Raw genomic sequence first — 16508 nt, 5'->3', positions numbered from 1 at the left:
GAGCTGCCTACCGCTTGGCATCCGTAAGTAAGGAATTTGTAACTAAACTACAGCCACTCTTTTCCTAGATCCTCTGCTAATGCCTCCAGGGGCGGTGTGCAATGTAAAGTAATCTTCTTCCCAGTGGTCTTGATGATTTACAATAATTCACCAATGTCTCAAAATTAGTGATATCATGACTTATTGATGTTAGCACCTCTTATTGTCCAATTTAACACATTGAAAAATTGGGCATCTAAGCACCAGGAGGACCATGAAACATCAGACTCCACAGACCTTGAGAGATAGACACAGTATGCAACCCTAAGAGAGGAGATGTAGAGCATGTCACCTGATAGCTCAGCTTGAGAAAAGGGATTTAATAAAACATATTCTGCTCCAAAAATAGCGGATGTCTTCCCAAGATATGAGAAGGGTTTGATATCTGGCAAGGACATTACTTCCAAAGCAAAGAAGACCATGCCCATGGACAAAGTTTATGTAATGTTAAGAGTGGGTCAGCCATTAATAGTAAGGGTGGTGGTTCAGTCTCTGGATCTTCCTCCTGCCCACATGTCAAAGTGTCTTTAAGTAAGACACTGGAAACCAAATGTATGTGTATGGGAAAAACACTCACAGTCACTTTGGACAAAAGCGTCCGCTTAATGGATGCCATCTAATGTAAAGTGGCAACTCCAATATTAGCAGGAGTAGTAGTTACCATAGTACAGTAGCAGCAGTTGTGATAGCAGTAGATAAAAAAATAAAAGTAGTTATAGTATACTGTACATCTATGGATTAGAAAAAGGAAGTGTTGCATTAATTGATGGCGAAAAGAACCAAAACTCAGGCAAAAATTTCAATCTTCGTTGTGTTTGTAACAACATTAAGAAAAGCAAAGTGTAATGTCTCCAGCTGTTGCAATCCAGGACATCCCATATTCAAAGCCTTATGAAAAACAATGTATACAAATCAGTAGTAGTACCACTTTCTGAAGATGGGGGACTCGCAAGAGGCAGATTAAAAATGGTCAAAATGTATATATCACAGGCCAAGATATCCTGACTTTTAATCCCTAGTATGTATAGTATAGTAGATCCTACATTTTGCATAACCCAACTTGATAGCGTCTCTTCACTGGACCATCCCAGCCTGTTTCAAACACCATAGTCTTTTAAACTCCACACCCCCAGTTTGTAACACAGGCTTTCTGTGATAAATTTGTAGTCTCCAAACCCAAGCTACAGAAGACATTACACAACTGTTTTCACAGTGTTATTGTTTTTCCCCCACCAGCTTTCTGCCAGCACTCCCTCTGATTGGCTAGTACTCATAAGGATAGGGATAGCCAATCAGAGGCAGAGTAGGGGCGGGACTTGGTGGGGAAAAAATAATGCATTTTCACAGGCTAGTACTCCTCATGACAAGTACTGTACATAGACTTTGACATATAAAATCGATGGAGTGTCTCTTTAGATTAAGGTTTTTTTTTAATGAGTATTGCTCAATTGACACTCAGATCAATTACACACCCTTAATTATAGTTGTGCTGTTCCCAGAAGTGCATTTCTTTCCAACCCATCAGTATATTGTTGTTACTGTGGTAATGTTGAATGTGTAGATCCCACATTCCAGAGAGCCACTAGTTTTCATCTACTTCAGTGCAGCATGAAAATCATGTTGTGGAAAGCACAATACTTAGTACTGACTGAATAATACACTATACTTTGGAGAATGGTCAACATGTACAGTATATTTGTAGCGAATGCGCTAAAATTCAAATGGCCTTTTTATAAGGAAGAGTTCCGTATTTTGGGGAATATGCTTATTCGCTTTCTTGCCGAGAGTTAGATGAGAAGAGTCATACCACTCTCATCAACTACAGGCAGCAGCCAGTTAGCTTAGCATAAAAACTAGAAACGGGGGGAAAGAGCTAGTTGGGCTCTGTCCAAAGGTAACAGTACCTGCCTTCTAACACCTCTAAAGTTAATTAAATTAACACATCATATTTTGTTTGTTTAATCTGTAATAACAAAACCTAAAGTGCTCAAATGCCAAGTTGTGGTTTTATAGGGGGTTATGTGCTTGACTTTTTCTTGGCTAGTGACTTCAACAGAAGCCTTACTCTTTATGCTAAGCTAAGCTAACCAACTGCTGGCTGTAGCTTCATAATTACAATACAAAACATGAGGTATCACTCTCCTCATCTGAGTAAGAAAGCAAATAAGCGTATTTCCCAAAATGTTCAAGTATTCCTTTAAAATATTCCTTTACAAAACTGTGACTTCCATCAGGATAAATTATTTAAGGTTCTAGAGTTGAAAAACTCCAAAGAGCCCTTTTAAGACTGACTGAGAACAAAATTATGAACATATGAAAAAGTTATGTTCATGTTCTGATCAGTACTCACCCTTCTGGTGTTGTCCAGGACTTTGGGGTCAGGGCGGCCATAGTTGGGAGGGTTGGCATGGGGGTCGTAGCCCAGTCTGGACAGCATGGGGGCGATGACGGCCATGTCCCTCACCACGTCAGCTGGGATCTTCCCCACCCACTTTGACAAGGCCTCCACATTGACAGGCTTGATGACCTGGTCTGTTGACCTCTCCACCCTAACAACAGAACAAAAAAAATTTGTTTCAGCTTGCGGTACTTGTTACCATATGCCGCAAAGGTTTCTTAAGTCTTGGTAAAATGGATCACTTCAATTAGTGAGCTTAGCAGCAATTAACCAATCACACTTTTTAAGTTCTTGTGAAGTGTTACAGACCCACGAAGAAAGTTTCCTTGAGCTCAGTTATTCAGTTTAATCTCAGTGACTGTGTCAAAGGGGAAAATCTATTAAGAACTGTGCAAGGTCATCAAGATTCAGACAAAGCTACAAAATCAAACTTGTGACTTGCCAAAGAAAACATCTAGAATGCTTCACAGTCTGTTTTCTGGATAACATCAACCACAATTATTATTATTATTATTTTAGAGTAATTCAGGCTCCTTGATATTGAAATTAAAAACCTCTATTGTTTCTAAAGTGAAGATGAATAATGCTCCACCTGTCCTTTTCCTCCATCAACCATGGGTGTTTGTTTTTTTTTTGTTTTTTTAAGGAATCCACCATTATCGTATTATCGTAAATTATTAATTGTCTAAAATTGAAGATTCAACAAGCAAGGGGATTGGAGCTGCTGAACTCTCGATTTTGTGGATCTGGAATGACCAAAGTTTACCACCACTGACACGCAAGAGGTATTTCATGTCAGATGCATGACGATGCAGATGACCGCACTCTTTAAAATTAGCAACCTAACAAACCAAGGGGCACACTGATGTGTGAAGTGTCCTATTAGTAGATACCATTAGCACAGTAAAGCCTTGCAACTGACTTGGATCTGGCTGACAAGCATCAGCTGAAACACATTTAGATATTATACAAGCTCCATATATCATATTGCATTATAGTCAGATTGGGAGTGACAAAACTGCATTTAGTTACATGTATGACATGCATGTGCAGTAAACTATTGCAGCACCAGTCACTTTTTACAAGATTCAATATATGGTAAAAACACATGATGGGACATGTACGAGTGGATGATGGCATCTCCATTGCAGTTTTATTCTACCTCACAATTATGTTCCATGCTAATTCCTTACATTTATACAATGCTCCTATATTTCAGTTTACAACAGATATGTATTATGTGAGAAACTTGGGTAATTCCTGGATTAATCCTGAAACGATTTGTCAAAACATTGCATATTTTCATGTAGGGACAAAAAATAAAAAATAAAAAAGTATCTATAATAGGCATGCAACTAATAACTATGTTCATTATTGATTAATCTGCCAATAATTTTCTAGATTAATTATTTTGTTGGTAAAAATGTCAGAAAATAATCACAAATTCACAAATCATGGGTCAAGGTAACATCTTCCAATTGCTTGTTTTGTCAGACCAACAGTCTGAAACCCAAAGATGTTCTGTTTTTGTTTTTTGTCGATTTAGTAATTGTTTCAGCTGTAATGCTAATATATATATATATATATATAAAAACCTGTGGTAAATTATATAGACTGGACGTAATATAGTAAGGCAGTTATCTCACACAGTTTACAGTGCATGTTAAAGACTAAGAGTAAACTAAGTCTTAAACTTTACACAACTAGGGCTGGGACGATTTATCAACGTTATCGATTATGGAAATACATCGATTTGCATAATGTGTGTCGTCGCAGCGCAATGAAGTACGGCTGTACCCGGACAAAGCATGGATTCCCCGGAGGACAAGCTGCAGCATTAAAACCTCGCCCACAATCTCCCCTCGCTCTCCCTTCCCCTGCGGTCTACCGACAGTCGCACATGCTCTGCAGAGAAACACACACGGAGTCTCCTGTTTATAGAGGCCAACTTATGCCGTTGTCTTGTAAAAGCTTGTAAGTGCACCTGTTAGTTGGTTTCGATCGATTCGATAGGCGACGTCATTAACAACAAGCCTCCTCCACACGCAGCTCACCTGCTGCTGTGAAAAAATCCAAAACGGGAGTTGTGTTTTTTGGGTGACTTTATAAAACATAGTGCTGACGAAGAAAGTCTACAGTGCAGACACATACGGAGAGAGAGAAACAGAAAGAGGCGGGGCACGCCAGTGTGTGTGTGTGTGTGTTAAAATGGTAACATATGAAATAACCTACTAGAAATAGGGTATATATTAATTTATTCTTTCAAATATTATAAAATATTTTCATTGGACAAATATTTTTGTTGCAGAATAATGCTCTTTAGTGCATACTTTGTTTCTTGTTTATATATATATATATATATATATATATATATATATATATATATATATATATATATATATATATATATATATATATGAGACAAGTTTGAGACAAGTTTTGGATATTTATTTTGGGTAAATTAATTGTTATATTAATCAAGTAATAAAAATAATCTTTAGAATAATCGATAAATTAGTCATTAGATTAATCGACTAATCAAAGAAATAAGCGTCCGAGTAATCGATAAATGAATAATCGTTAGTTGCAGCCCTATACACAACTCTGTAATACATCCTATATAGAAATGTATTTAGGCACACAAAAAGTGTATACAACAGAGTGAAATCACTGAAAGTGGCAGTAGCCTCCATTATTGTGAATTGGAACAGTGTGGTTTATACTGATTTATACTGGTGCAGATCCAGGATTTCTAACCATATATTCAATGTAAAGACAGCTGAGGGACTCCCAAAATGCATATCTTACACACTTCGACTATCCAAGTGATTTTTTAAGACAGAAATTGTGACACATTCAATACACAACTTCACCAGTGTCTGTTACTATAGTTTAAGACTTGAGGGAAAACATCGCTGAAAAGTAATCCTAATATTCTTTATGGATTAGTATTTGCAATAATAGGTAGTTTGCTTAATTTTTTTTAAAAATTTTTTTAACCAATAAATTTACAACAGATCTCCTAGTTTCCAGCCAGACTATGCACAGGCGACAAAAGAAATTGTGTGTCAAATATGAAGCAAGGCTGAAAGAGTTATAAAATAGAGGGGTATGAGGCCAGACGTTTCCTTTAAATTTTCACTAAACAATAAAATGTGAGATTCACACAAATTAAAATGTAAAAACTGTGTGAAGATCATTTCATTCTTGCTGAAATAAAAACCTCTTCTGGTGTACTGAAACCAAAACGCCACTTCTTTTGATCCCCCCTGGCTGCTGCTAGAGTTTTCAGGTAGTTCTCTCTCCCCACACATGTCTATTTACCGTCTGCAGTCCAGCTTCTCCATCCCTATGTTTCCTGTCTGACTCTATACCTCAATATGGCAATTCACTTTCCTCTAATCCATTTACTTTGCAATTGAATCTTTACACTGTACGGGGATAGTCTCCTGCATGATTAATAGAGTGAGCTGGTTTTGTCATCTCAGGAGGATGGTGTAGATGGTTTCTGAGAGTCGGGCCATGATCCAAATATCCACTCTGCAACAAATGGGTAGGGAATCACTTTAGGTAACTCCATCAAGACCCAAGAGGCTGCTAAGTGTTGACGTGGAACATAAACTGATAAAGACAAAGACTGAGTGTAGCGAAAGCAGCTCAGCTACACACATCACCATATTCTCTTGTATGGTTCCTTGTCAGTGATGTGAGAGCACTGCCAAATCTCAACGGCTTGGGAAACAGATTTTCCTATAAATAAAATCTATATCGTGTCAAACATCTGAGCTTTCTGAAAACAGCTATACACAGTTGTGGGAGTTGCATTGTCTATGGCAGTGGTTCCCAGCTTGGGGGAAGGGAGCCCTTTAGTGGGTCACAAGACAATTAAAGGGATAAAAAAGAAACATTTTATTGTTACTCTATTTTTTCTTCTTGTGAAATACTGAGTTATTTTATATTTGAGGCTATTAAAAATCCTTCAAATTAAATAACCTCAGAAGGACAAATTCACATTTTTGTCAAACTGACCACAACAGTGACAAGGGTTTCAAGTAGACAGTGCAATTCATTTTAATAAGTCAGCAGCCAAAAAGGTTGGGAACCACGGTCTATAGTAATACATTTCAAAAAGGTATTTATAGGTCAGGAGTCCTGATCAGTAAAAGCTCACTCACCAGCTAAACTGACACAGCAGCATCAGCATAGCCAACCAGTGGCCGTCTTGATTAAAGTGGTGAGAGCCACATTAACGGTGTAAAAAGAATTTCCTATAAATGCCATATGAACACCTAATGTTGGATGATCACATACTGTAGGTGAATGTGTATCCTACATGCATTGCTAAATGGCTCAGTCAAAACACAATCACTCTTGCCAATCAAACAAAACAGTCCTAGTTGAATAGCAATAAATTCTTTCCAGTAATGCAACCATTACAAACTTAGAACGCAAAAACAATCTTAGCTAACTATAGTATAGTGCAAATCAATTTAGAGCTGAAATGAAATGAGCCAATTCATCTTTTTAGTATTTTCAAGGAAAAATGATAATCATTTTCTAGTTCCAGCTTGTTGCTGCTTATCTTTGTTATATATGTTTGTAATCTAAATATCTTTGAGTTTTGGACTATTGGTCGGACATGAAAAGTAACTTGTGCTCTGGGATATTATCATGGGCATTTCTCACTTGACAAAACAATGAATGGATTTACTGAGAAAAAATTGGTAAGCAGATTAATCAGTATTGAAGATAACCCTTAGTTGCATCCTTAATTCAATTCCCTGTGGTATTTGCCAACTCTGGAATAGCCAAAGACTGCTTGCTATAGCTAGTCAACTACTAGTCTGGAAGTCTGACTTGTTTTAAGCCATCAAGCACATCCACTTCTCCCCCAATTTCTGTTGTTTTTTCCCCCTTTAAATTCACAGTTTTGCATTTCTACAGAATATACATGCATAAAAAACCCATACTTCTCCCCCAGTTTCTAATGAATAAACATATGAAGGCCCCTAACCAGAGGCAACATTTTATGTTCTTCAGAGATCTGCTTGAAGCTTTCACTTGATAGACTTGGAGGATAATGTGCAGCTGAAGGGTGTCAATAAACTAAGGATGTGTGATGCAGGGGGAGATTGTGCGCTGATAAGACTGACACCATTCTAATGCGAAATAAAGCATTTACATCTGCCACAAAACCGCTGGAGAAAGCAGTTGTTGCACAAAGTCTTATACAGGCATGCCATTGCCATCATGAGCACAATAATGAAACAAGGTCTGTGGATTATCTTGAGTAACCGGGAAAGAGTCATTGCTGTTGAGTTTTTCAAATGTATTTTTTTGGCACTTTGAGCACCACAAGCTGAGTGCCATCTAGTTCTATTATATTCCAAAAAGGCAGACATCTCTATGGCCGATATCTCCAAAACTCAGAAACTCAAACCAGAATCCTGGGGGGCTTGATTGAGAGCTTTTAAAAAGGTGATCATCTAAATGATATGTTACCCACCAGCTGTCTGTCATTAACACTAGGCTTGGGCAGTATCTATTTTTTCATACCTTCATTACATTTCACTGGATTATACGGTATATGACGGTATTTGTGTAAAAAAAAAAAAAAAAAAAAAAAAAAGGGGAACAGCTGGTGAAGAAGAGTGGGAACAGCTGGTGAAGAAGAGTGTTTCTATTTTAACCGGCGCAGCTTTTCTATCCTTTATGGCACTGGTCTAACGGCCCACGTGACGCTACTCAGCCAATCAAATATGTGCATTGCAACTCGACTCTGCGAGTGAGATACACGCACCCTGTGTGAAGGCGGAGACGAGATGAGAGACAGTCGGAGAAATCATTTCACACGGCGTGCTCTAAAAAGAGAAAAGACAGCGAAAAGCTGTCTACTTTTAACCAAGACTGGACAGACTCTTACATGTTCTTCCCACGGGCAGACCGTGGCGATTATTAAAAGCAGCAATGTGACGCGCCACTAACGTTACGAGACAAAGCTCTGAGCTCTTTTGAGTATTTAAAATCATACCTTCGGGGTTTCCAAATACCCTGGTATACCGTAATACCTATACCGCCCAAGCCTAGCATGCTAGAGTGTTCCAAAACTTAGCACTCTGTTAGTCTTTTTGGACAGTATAACTACACAATCCACTCACTAGCTTTCCAAACATCAAAATGATACATAGTGTTTCTTTATCAAAGAAACCAACTTGGCTAAATTGCAATTGGAAAATTGCACTTATTCAAATCACAATTTTTGTGATCAATTGTTCAGCCCTAATAGTGTTTGACTTGAATGTTACTCTCCTCCAAAGAGGAGCATGTTTGGAGTGGTACTAAGACTGAAGGCCAGACACAGATCTAACTAAGTACAATAAAATGAGGGAGACAATCCATGAATATAAATATCCCATCTGTTTGTTTCCTGTCATCAATCTGAAATCATTTGCACCCACACTGCTGAACAAGTGATGCACACACACTCTTCTTCTCAGCTTTAAATGTGATGTGACAAAAAACCTTTCTGCCTGTCACATGACCACTTCCCTTCAGGCTGATGCTCTTAATGGCCTCCAGCTTGTCAATTATTCATTGCTGGGGCTCCTTTACCCAAGGTGGTGTTCTGTATCACCAATAGCTGATAAGAGAGAATCGGATAGAGACATCAAGATCACAAATAGAATGGAGAGTTAGGGAGGAGGGATGGAATGGCTCCCTGTTCTGGGATAAGTAATGGAGCAAGTCGCTCAGCAAGGCAGGGCCTCCACTACATCAAGGCCAGGTAATTGATGTTAATGCTAAGACAAGGTCCCGCTCTGGGGCCTGGCTGCCCACTGATAGAGATTTTCATGTAGATAGAGACTCGAAGCTGCGGGATGGTGGAGAGTGCTGGTGGTTGTAGAGGGCAAGAGGCATTTTCTGCCGGGTGTCATGGGGGTTGACTTTAATGCACTGTGGGCAAAGTACTTGAGAGGAGGTGGGGCAAAATGTTTATGATGGTAAAGGGTAGTTGTGCTGCCCCGAAGGCTACTTGTGGCTGGCCTCCTCTTACATCAAATTGTATCAGGACCCATTTAGGGGAGAGGTATGACATTGGACCAAAGCCTGTAATAGCAGACATGTAGATTGTGTACTGAGTAAAAACTACTGTAGAACACATAGAGAATGAATACCTTTAAGACTATTCTATGATACAAACACAAAGTAGAGATAGAGGAACTGAGCAATCTATCGTGTATACAAGAAAAGGATTAGGTCCACCTTCACTACATTATATCTTTTTAATATTTAGGTTTACCCTTTCTGTCACTTCCTTTCATCCCCCTTCCCTCCCCTTTTCTTCCCTCCTCTTTTCTTCTCCCTTCTGTTGATGATGTATCACTTCCTCATTTTTTGACCAATAGGCTTGCACACTGATAGAGAACCATCCTCTCACTCAACTCATTAGTGTAACAAAACATAGGTGTGTAATATACTGCTGACAATGACCCTGATGAAGATGTGTCAGTCGCAACATGTTGGTCAATTTTAAATACATATTGCCATCATATGCTATTGGCAAGCCAATCATATGCTAATCAGGTACTTAACAGTGATGAGGGAGGTGCAGCCAGAAAACAATAGGCCTGATTACTGATTACTGGGCCATCATGGAAACAAAAGAAGGTCAGTTTCAGGTGAAACTAGGCAGGGTTAACAGCAGAAACTCAGGAAGACTCCTTCCTGAGGGCAGGGCCTAAGTAACACAGAGTAGCTTAAATTTCTGAGTTCTCAGACCATTTTCACAATGGAGAATGACTTCCGGATGGGAGCCGAAACGTCTTGATTCTGAAAACGGTGTCCAGATGACTACGACTGAAACCTTTTCTACGATACATATTGCCATGTAAAATAAAGGCATTATAATTTTGCACAAACCCTACAGTGTGCCTTAGATCATTTTTGAAGGAGATTTGCATTTTACATTTTTGATTGAGACTATATTCTACCCATGCAATGAGCCTTTCACAAGATGGAATAAGCATAGCTTAGTATCCAAAGAGCAGTGCTTCTACCTCATTGTCCACAAAGTAGAGATGCTTCTATGCATTAAGTTCTAGCTTAGACGTGCTTGTCAAGAATTGTCATCATGGAGTCTTGGCATTCAAGAAAAAAAAATGTAGTTTAAAGTCACAGAGAAAAAAAAAAGATAATGTCAAAAAGTGCGATTTTCTGTTCAGGGTTTCACCGATTTTGCAACATGTCAGCTGTGACTTGCAAAATGAAATCACTATTTTTTTCAATTTCTTTCATTATAATTTTGACATGTTTACCCAATGCATGAGCATCCAAGAGGACTGTAGGACACAAATTTTTCAAACAAAAGCACTGCCGTATCGTAGCCTGGTCCCAGACCTTTGAATTTTTCAAAGGTCACATTGTGGGAAATCGCCTTCCGTGTGTGTGTGTGTGTGTGTGTGTGTGTGTGTGTGTGTGTGTGTGTGTGTGTGTGTGTGTGTGTGCGCGTGTACCTGTGTCCGGTCCGTAAGTGCTCTCGCTTGGCCCTTTGGTGACAATGAAACGAACTACTAATTCATTTTTCAAAAGAAAAGATCATTCAGACCCTCCTGTAGTCGGACTGGGGTTGCGCTGTGGGCCGCTTGAGCAACCGATTATACAAAACAAGAACGAGAAAGACACGTCGTCGGCCATCTTTGATTGGGCACCAGCCCACTCCAGACCATTTTTCTTGCACAAGGATTTAATGAATGATCAAAACCTACAAAAATTATAAATGTGTGTGTTTCTTAAACTGCTGTATTGTCCAAACTGGAATTAATACTATTGGTAGGCTACATAGTATGCTATCATATGAACTTATAATGAATATACTTACATTATATAAATTAATATATTAATATAATACTGACATTATACTATTCTATTAACATTATACTATTTATTTAATGTTATAATATTCTACTAATACACTAAAAGTCACTCATCCAGGTTGTGGATAGTGCATCTGCAGTGGCCAGATGTAGATTTAGCCAGAGCCAGAATGCCAGTGCCATTGTGCCAATATATACTCTTTCTAGCCTTCCCCTTGTTATATTTTACATCTATTTTACTAAGTTATTGTTACAAATATTGTTCAGTAATCTTGTTTAGGCTACATATAGTCTGCCGTGGGTTGTGTCGGTGGTGGTGTATTTCCGGGTTATATTTATTGCCAAAGCATTCATCAGTAATACAGTTAAGATAAATAAAATATCAATGAGTTGCACTGCAAGTCAATTTAAGTGGTGATCCTAAATTTTGTGCTGGTGCTCCTAAAATTTTCAGTAGGGAGCAGTAGAGCTACTAGTGGAACAAATTAGGCTGGAGCCCTGTGATGGGCATTTTTCACAATTCTCTTCATTGGTTGGAGAATCACAGCTATTAAATTAAAATCAAGAATGGGGAGGTCGTCTTCCTGTGCCCGAACAAAAAAATATAGCAACAAATTGCCACAAAAATGGCATGATGCATTGATGTGACTGACACAGCTGTACCGATTGTTGTAAGTCGATTTACAGAAAAACGTTGAAGTGACACTGATATGTCAGTCACTAGAACACGATGTCAGGATAGATAATGAGTTGAAAGCGAATTGACAACTCAGTCTGACTATCAGGCTTGTAGTATGGAGCTGTGGCTTTAAAATTATGCGAGTGTCTACAAGTTCCACTCCAACAAAACACTACATTTGCAGATTTCACACCAGTAAAAAAGCAGGAATACAAATCAGTTAAATTTGCTGCTGTATTATTTTGAAGAAATCAATGGCACCAAACTGAAATTCAGTAGTATGGAGAAACCATGTGAGGTCAATCCGATTGTGATTCTGTTTAGCCTGGAAATCCCTGTTGTATCTTGGACTTTGTTCTAACCTGTTAACAGTGGACTGTTTGATGTAGACATGCAGGAGAAAGCAGTGTCTCCATGCCTATCTTCAGCTCAGCTCAGAGGGCACTGGTTAAGGTTCATTAATATTTGATGGGAATCAATTTGTGGAGGGGTGACGTGTGCGCTAAATGACCACCGATCTACATCTGGATCCCAAAGAGCTCTTATCACTCTCCACTCTGTGCGAACATTTAGTACATTTTGGCCTCACATTTGTTTTTCTATTTCAACCAGTGTAGCATTCTATAGTTGTGATGAGAAAAAGGTTTAAACACACAATCCCTGTTTTATTCAAACATGAGCGGTGAAGATTATCTTCCCATGTGTGGACACAACTGATGATGAAGTGTTATGAGAGACAATGACATTGTGGCCTTTCCGAGACACTCAAGGGTCCTTGCCATTGAGTTGTAGCAGTCGAGTGTTGTAGTAACGCCTGACAGTATTTTAAGATTAGCTTTTGAGTTTTTCAGCTTGGTTTACAGGATTTATCTTTTAGTTACAAAAGATGTATAGATTCACAATGTTTATTTTGCTTCATGGTTGGTGTATACAGTGCATCCAGAAAGTATTCACAGCGCTTCACTTTTTCCACATTTTGTTATGTTACAGCCTTATTCCAAAATGGATTAAATTCATTATTTTCCTCAAAATTCTACAAACAATACCCGATGATGACAACAAGAAAGAAGTTTGTTTGAAAACTTTGCAAATTTATTCAAAATAAAAAAAAAACGAATAAAATCACATGTACATTAAGTGTTCACAGCCTTTGCTCAATACTTTGTTGAAGATAGCTGATACGACCTTGCGGCAGCATTTTAACCAGCGAAAAGAATGGTCAGCACCGGCTAAAAATGAGAAGCTGCTACCTGAATGTTTTGTACTATGTTCTTTGCCAATAATACTGAGAGTCGGAGCTTAGTGAATCTGTGTATTTTGCTAACCTTGATGTCACTCGCACGGTGCGCACAAATATATTCACATTCACACACACTAATTTTCACTCGGATGTACGAGTGAAATACTCGCACTGTAGAGCCGGCTCATAAAGGAGAACACGCTGCAACATTAGTAGACTGAGATGGATAAAACACAATAGAGTACTGTAAAAAAAAAAATAAAAAAAAATAAAAAGGATCAGCTTCATTTTAGCCAATACTGATCCATTAAAACAATACAGAATCTGCTCAGGACATCTCTTATAATGTTAATATAAATGAAAAAGGCTTTTAATCTATAGAAATTGCTTTATATTTTAAAGATATGGTGAAGGTCTTAAGCAGGGTCATAGTGCTGACACAACCTCAATTAAGAACTGCAGTTTTAAAAAAAAAAAATGGGAAAATTCAATGTGCCACTCTACAGACTTGCTAACTTTTGTACAGAAGACCTATTGTTTAAACCTTTAGCACAATGGGCCAGTCAATACTAATCATTTACATGTACCTCTTATCAAACAAAGAAGGATGACTCATGATACTGTGTCTACTGGTTGGTAAACCGATGAGTGTGAACTGTGTTCACAAAAGCTCTTTAATGTGATTAGTTATACAAAAATAAGATATCTGTTACCACCAACAACAAATGACTAGTAATCACCAAACAAAGACTGAACTCAAGTTGTAGCTGCAGGTTTCTCTAAGCTTCACTCAAAAGTCGTCCATGTGAACACAAGTTGTTAAACATGGAGCAGAATGTTTCTGTAGTCTGACTGTTTAAACATTTAGTGTGAGTTGGGCTGTGACAAGAGAGAACCAGACTGCAAGACTAAACTGATCTCAAATACAGTGATGAAAAGGGAAGAAATCATAAAATGAAAGGAGCAAGGCACGCTCAGTTGGATATACATCTCTTCAATTCCAGGGTTTAACTAGATTTGTGGTGGCAATGGATATGGCTACATTTGCCTTGTCTAACTCATTCTTTGGCCCCCTTCTTTTCCCATGACCTCATCTACAACCATAAAAGGTAACAGTCTAAATGATCAAATGACTCAATGTGCTTTATTGTCTGGATATTGGTATTATGAACAGGTTTATGACTCGATCTTCTTTATGTAGTGTGGGCTTAAGGGCCATCTTTCAACCACAACCGGTAGGTTCAAAAGCTCATGTGTCAGGAATCCCAATGCTTTGACGTCATTAGAGAAGGGCTTGAAAAAAATAACATTTCTCTATAAGGATTAATTATTTATCGTTGTAGCCATGTATTGATGTTAGCTTTTGTCAAATTTCGTACTTGATCTAATATCAGTTGAATGTTTGCTTGATGCCTTTGTGAAAATGCAGTTAGCTAAACTTGGGCATACTGCTCTTCCTCTACATCAGTGGTTGGCAAATTGTGTCCCATGGATCAAATCCCGACCTTCAACAAAAATATTTGGCCCCCTGATGAAAGTTGAAGTGTCTCCCTTTATAGTAACTTTTACATGTTTTTTCACAAATCTACTGAAGATAAAAATGTAAATACAAGGGTCATGTAAATTCAAATAAATATTACCTACTAACGTCACATGTAAAAAAAAAGCATGCAAACCAATGCTATTGTGGCTCCTTCTGAAATGGGCTGCTCCGTCTTTGTCTACACTGTGTCTACACAGGACAGTATTGAATGTAGGTCACACGTGTTTTGGCAGCGCTCAGAGCACAACACACAATCGCTGTAGTTAGATGTACAAACATTAAATGGAAGAAAATAGACTTGAATTATAAAAATACACTTTAGGTCATGTTTAAATGTGTATATTGCGAGTAAAACGTGAGCCATTACGAGGCCTGTGTAGACTGCTGGATTGATTAGAGTAGGAGCATATCTGTTCCATCAGACGCGCGTGCGACGGACAATTGAAAAACGTGGCTGAAACGCCTCCCGTGTAGACACGGCGTAGGGCAGTACTTGCTTTTAGGGCTGTAACTAACGATTATTTTCATTCATGATTAATACTCACATTCCTCGAGGCACCGGCCGACGAGGTGGAGTCGCAGCCATCTTCGACTCAAGCCTATTAGTCAACCCTAAACCTAAACTAAATAACTCATTCGAAAGCCTTGTTCTTAGTCAGATAAAGTAATTATTGTAGGTGATATATTCATGTAGACGTTGAAAATGACAGCATTAGTACTGCGTTTATCTCATTATTAAATTCAATTGAACATTTAATAGTCTTTCCACAGAATCCTTCATTAATCGGACCATTATTTAATAACTTTTGAACTCCTATTATTGGACTGCACGCCATTGGGCAAAAACTCCTACTCTAGATGTCTATTTGATAATGCTGTAGCTAAATGTAAGGAAGCGATCCCATCTGCATTGAATTCAGTGCTATGTCTCAATATAACAGAGGACTCCTGTTCTAATTTCAGCCCCTCCCAAATTGACCATCTTGTTGATAGTGCTGCAGGCTCACTGCGAACGACACTCCATTCTATTGCCCCTCTAAAAAACAAAGAAGGTTAACTCCATGGTATAACCCCCAAACCCACAAATTAAAGCAAACATCACAAAAACTTCTTCTAGTTCAAACAACCTAGAAGAATCTCGTTTAGTTAGAGATAGTCTCAAAACATATAGGAAAGCCCTCTGTAATGCCAGAGCAGCCTACTACTCATCATTAATAGAGGAAAATAAAAACAACCCCAGGTTTCTTTTCAGCACTGTAGCCAGGCTGACAGAGAGTCACAGGTCTATTGACCCATATATTCATATAGCCCTCAGTAGTAACGACTTCATGAGCTTCTTTATTGATAAAATTTTAACTATTAGAGACAAAATCATCCTGCCTTCACCTTAGAAACAGCTGTAAAACCTGATATATATTTAGACTGCTTTGCTCCTATCGACCTTCTTCAACTAACTTCAACGATTTCTTCAACTAAGCCATCAACCTGTCTCTTAGACCCCATTATAACTAGGTTGCTTAAAGAAGTTTTACCCTTAGTTAGCACTTCTTTACTGGATATGATCAATCTGTTTTTATTAACAGGCTATGTACCACAGTCCTTTTAAAGTAGCTGTAATCAAACCTCTTCTTAAAGAGCCCACTCTGGATCCAGGGGTTTTAGCCAACTATAGACCTATATCTAACCTTCCCTTTCTCTCTAAGATCCTTGAGAGAGCAGTCGCCAATCAGTTGTGT

General features: G+C 38.4%; 1 protein-coding gene across 5 annotated transcripts in view; it reads right to left on the bottom strand.

Annotated features, from left to right (window-relative positions):
- Positions 1-16508, bottom strand: part of tpst1 (tyrosylprotein sulfotransferase 1) — an 85124-nt gene that overhangs the window by 21381 nt on the left and 47235 nt on the right. For all 5 annotated transcript variants that reach the window (XM_044202522.1, XM_044202525.1, XM_044202521.1 and 2 more), the window contains one exon: positions 2390-2588. In XM_044202522.1, coding sequence (XP_044058457.1) covers positions 2390-2588 — 199 coding nt within the window. The remainder of the gene's footprint in view (positions 1-2389; positions 2589-16508) is intronic.

Source organism: Siniperca chuatsi, linkage group LG7 (genome assembly GCF_020085105.1).
Source record: "Siniperca chuatsi isolate FFG_IHB_CAS linkage group LG7, ASM2008510v1, whole genome shotgun sequence".
Classification (NCBI taxonomy): domain Eukaryota; kingdom Metazoa; phylum Chordata; class Actinopteri; order Centrarchiformes; family Sinipercidae; genus Siniperca; species Siniperca chuatsi.
The sequence above is the reverse complement of the archived record's forward strand: the minus strand, read 5'-3'. Positions and strand labels throughout refer to the sequence as shown.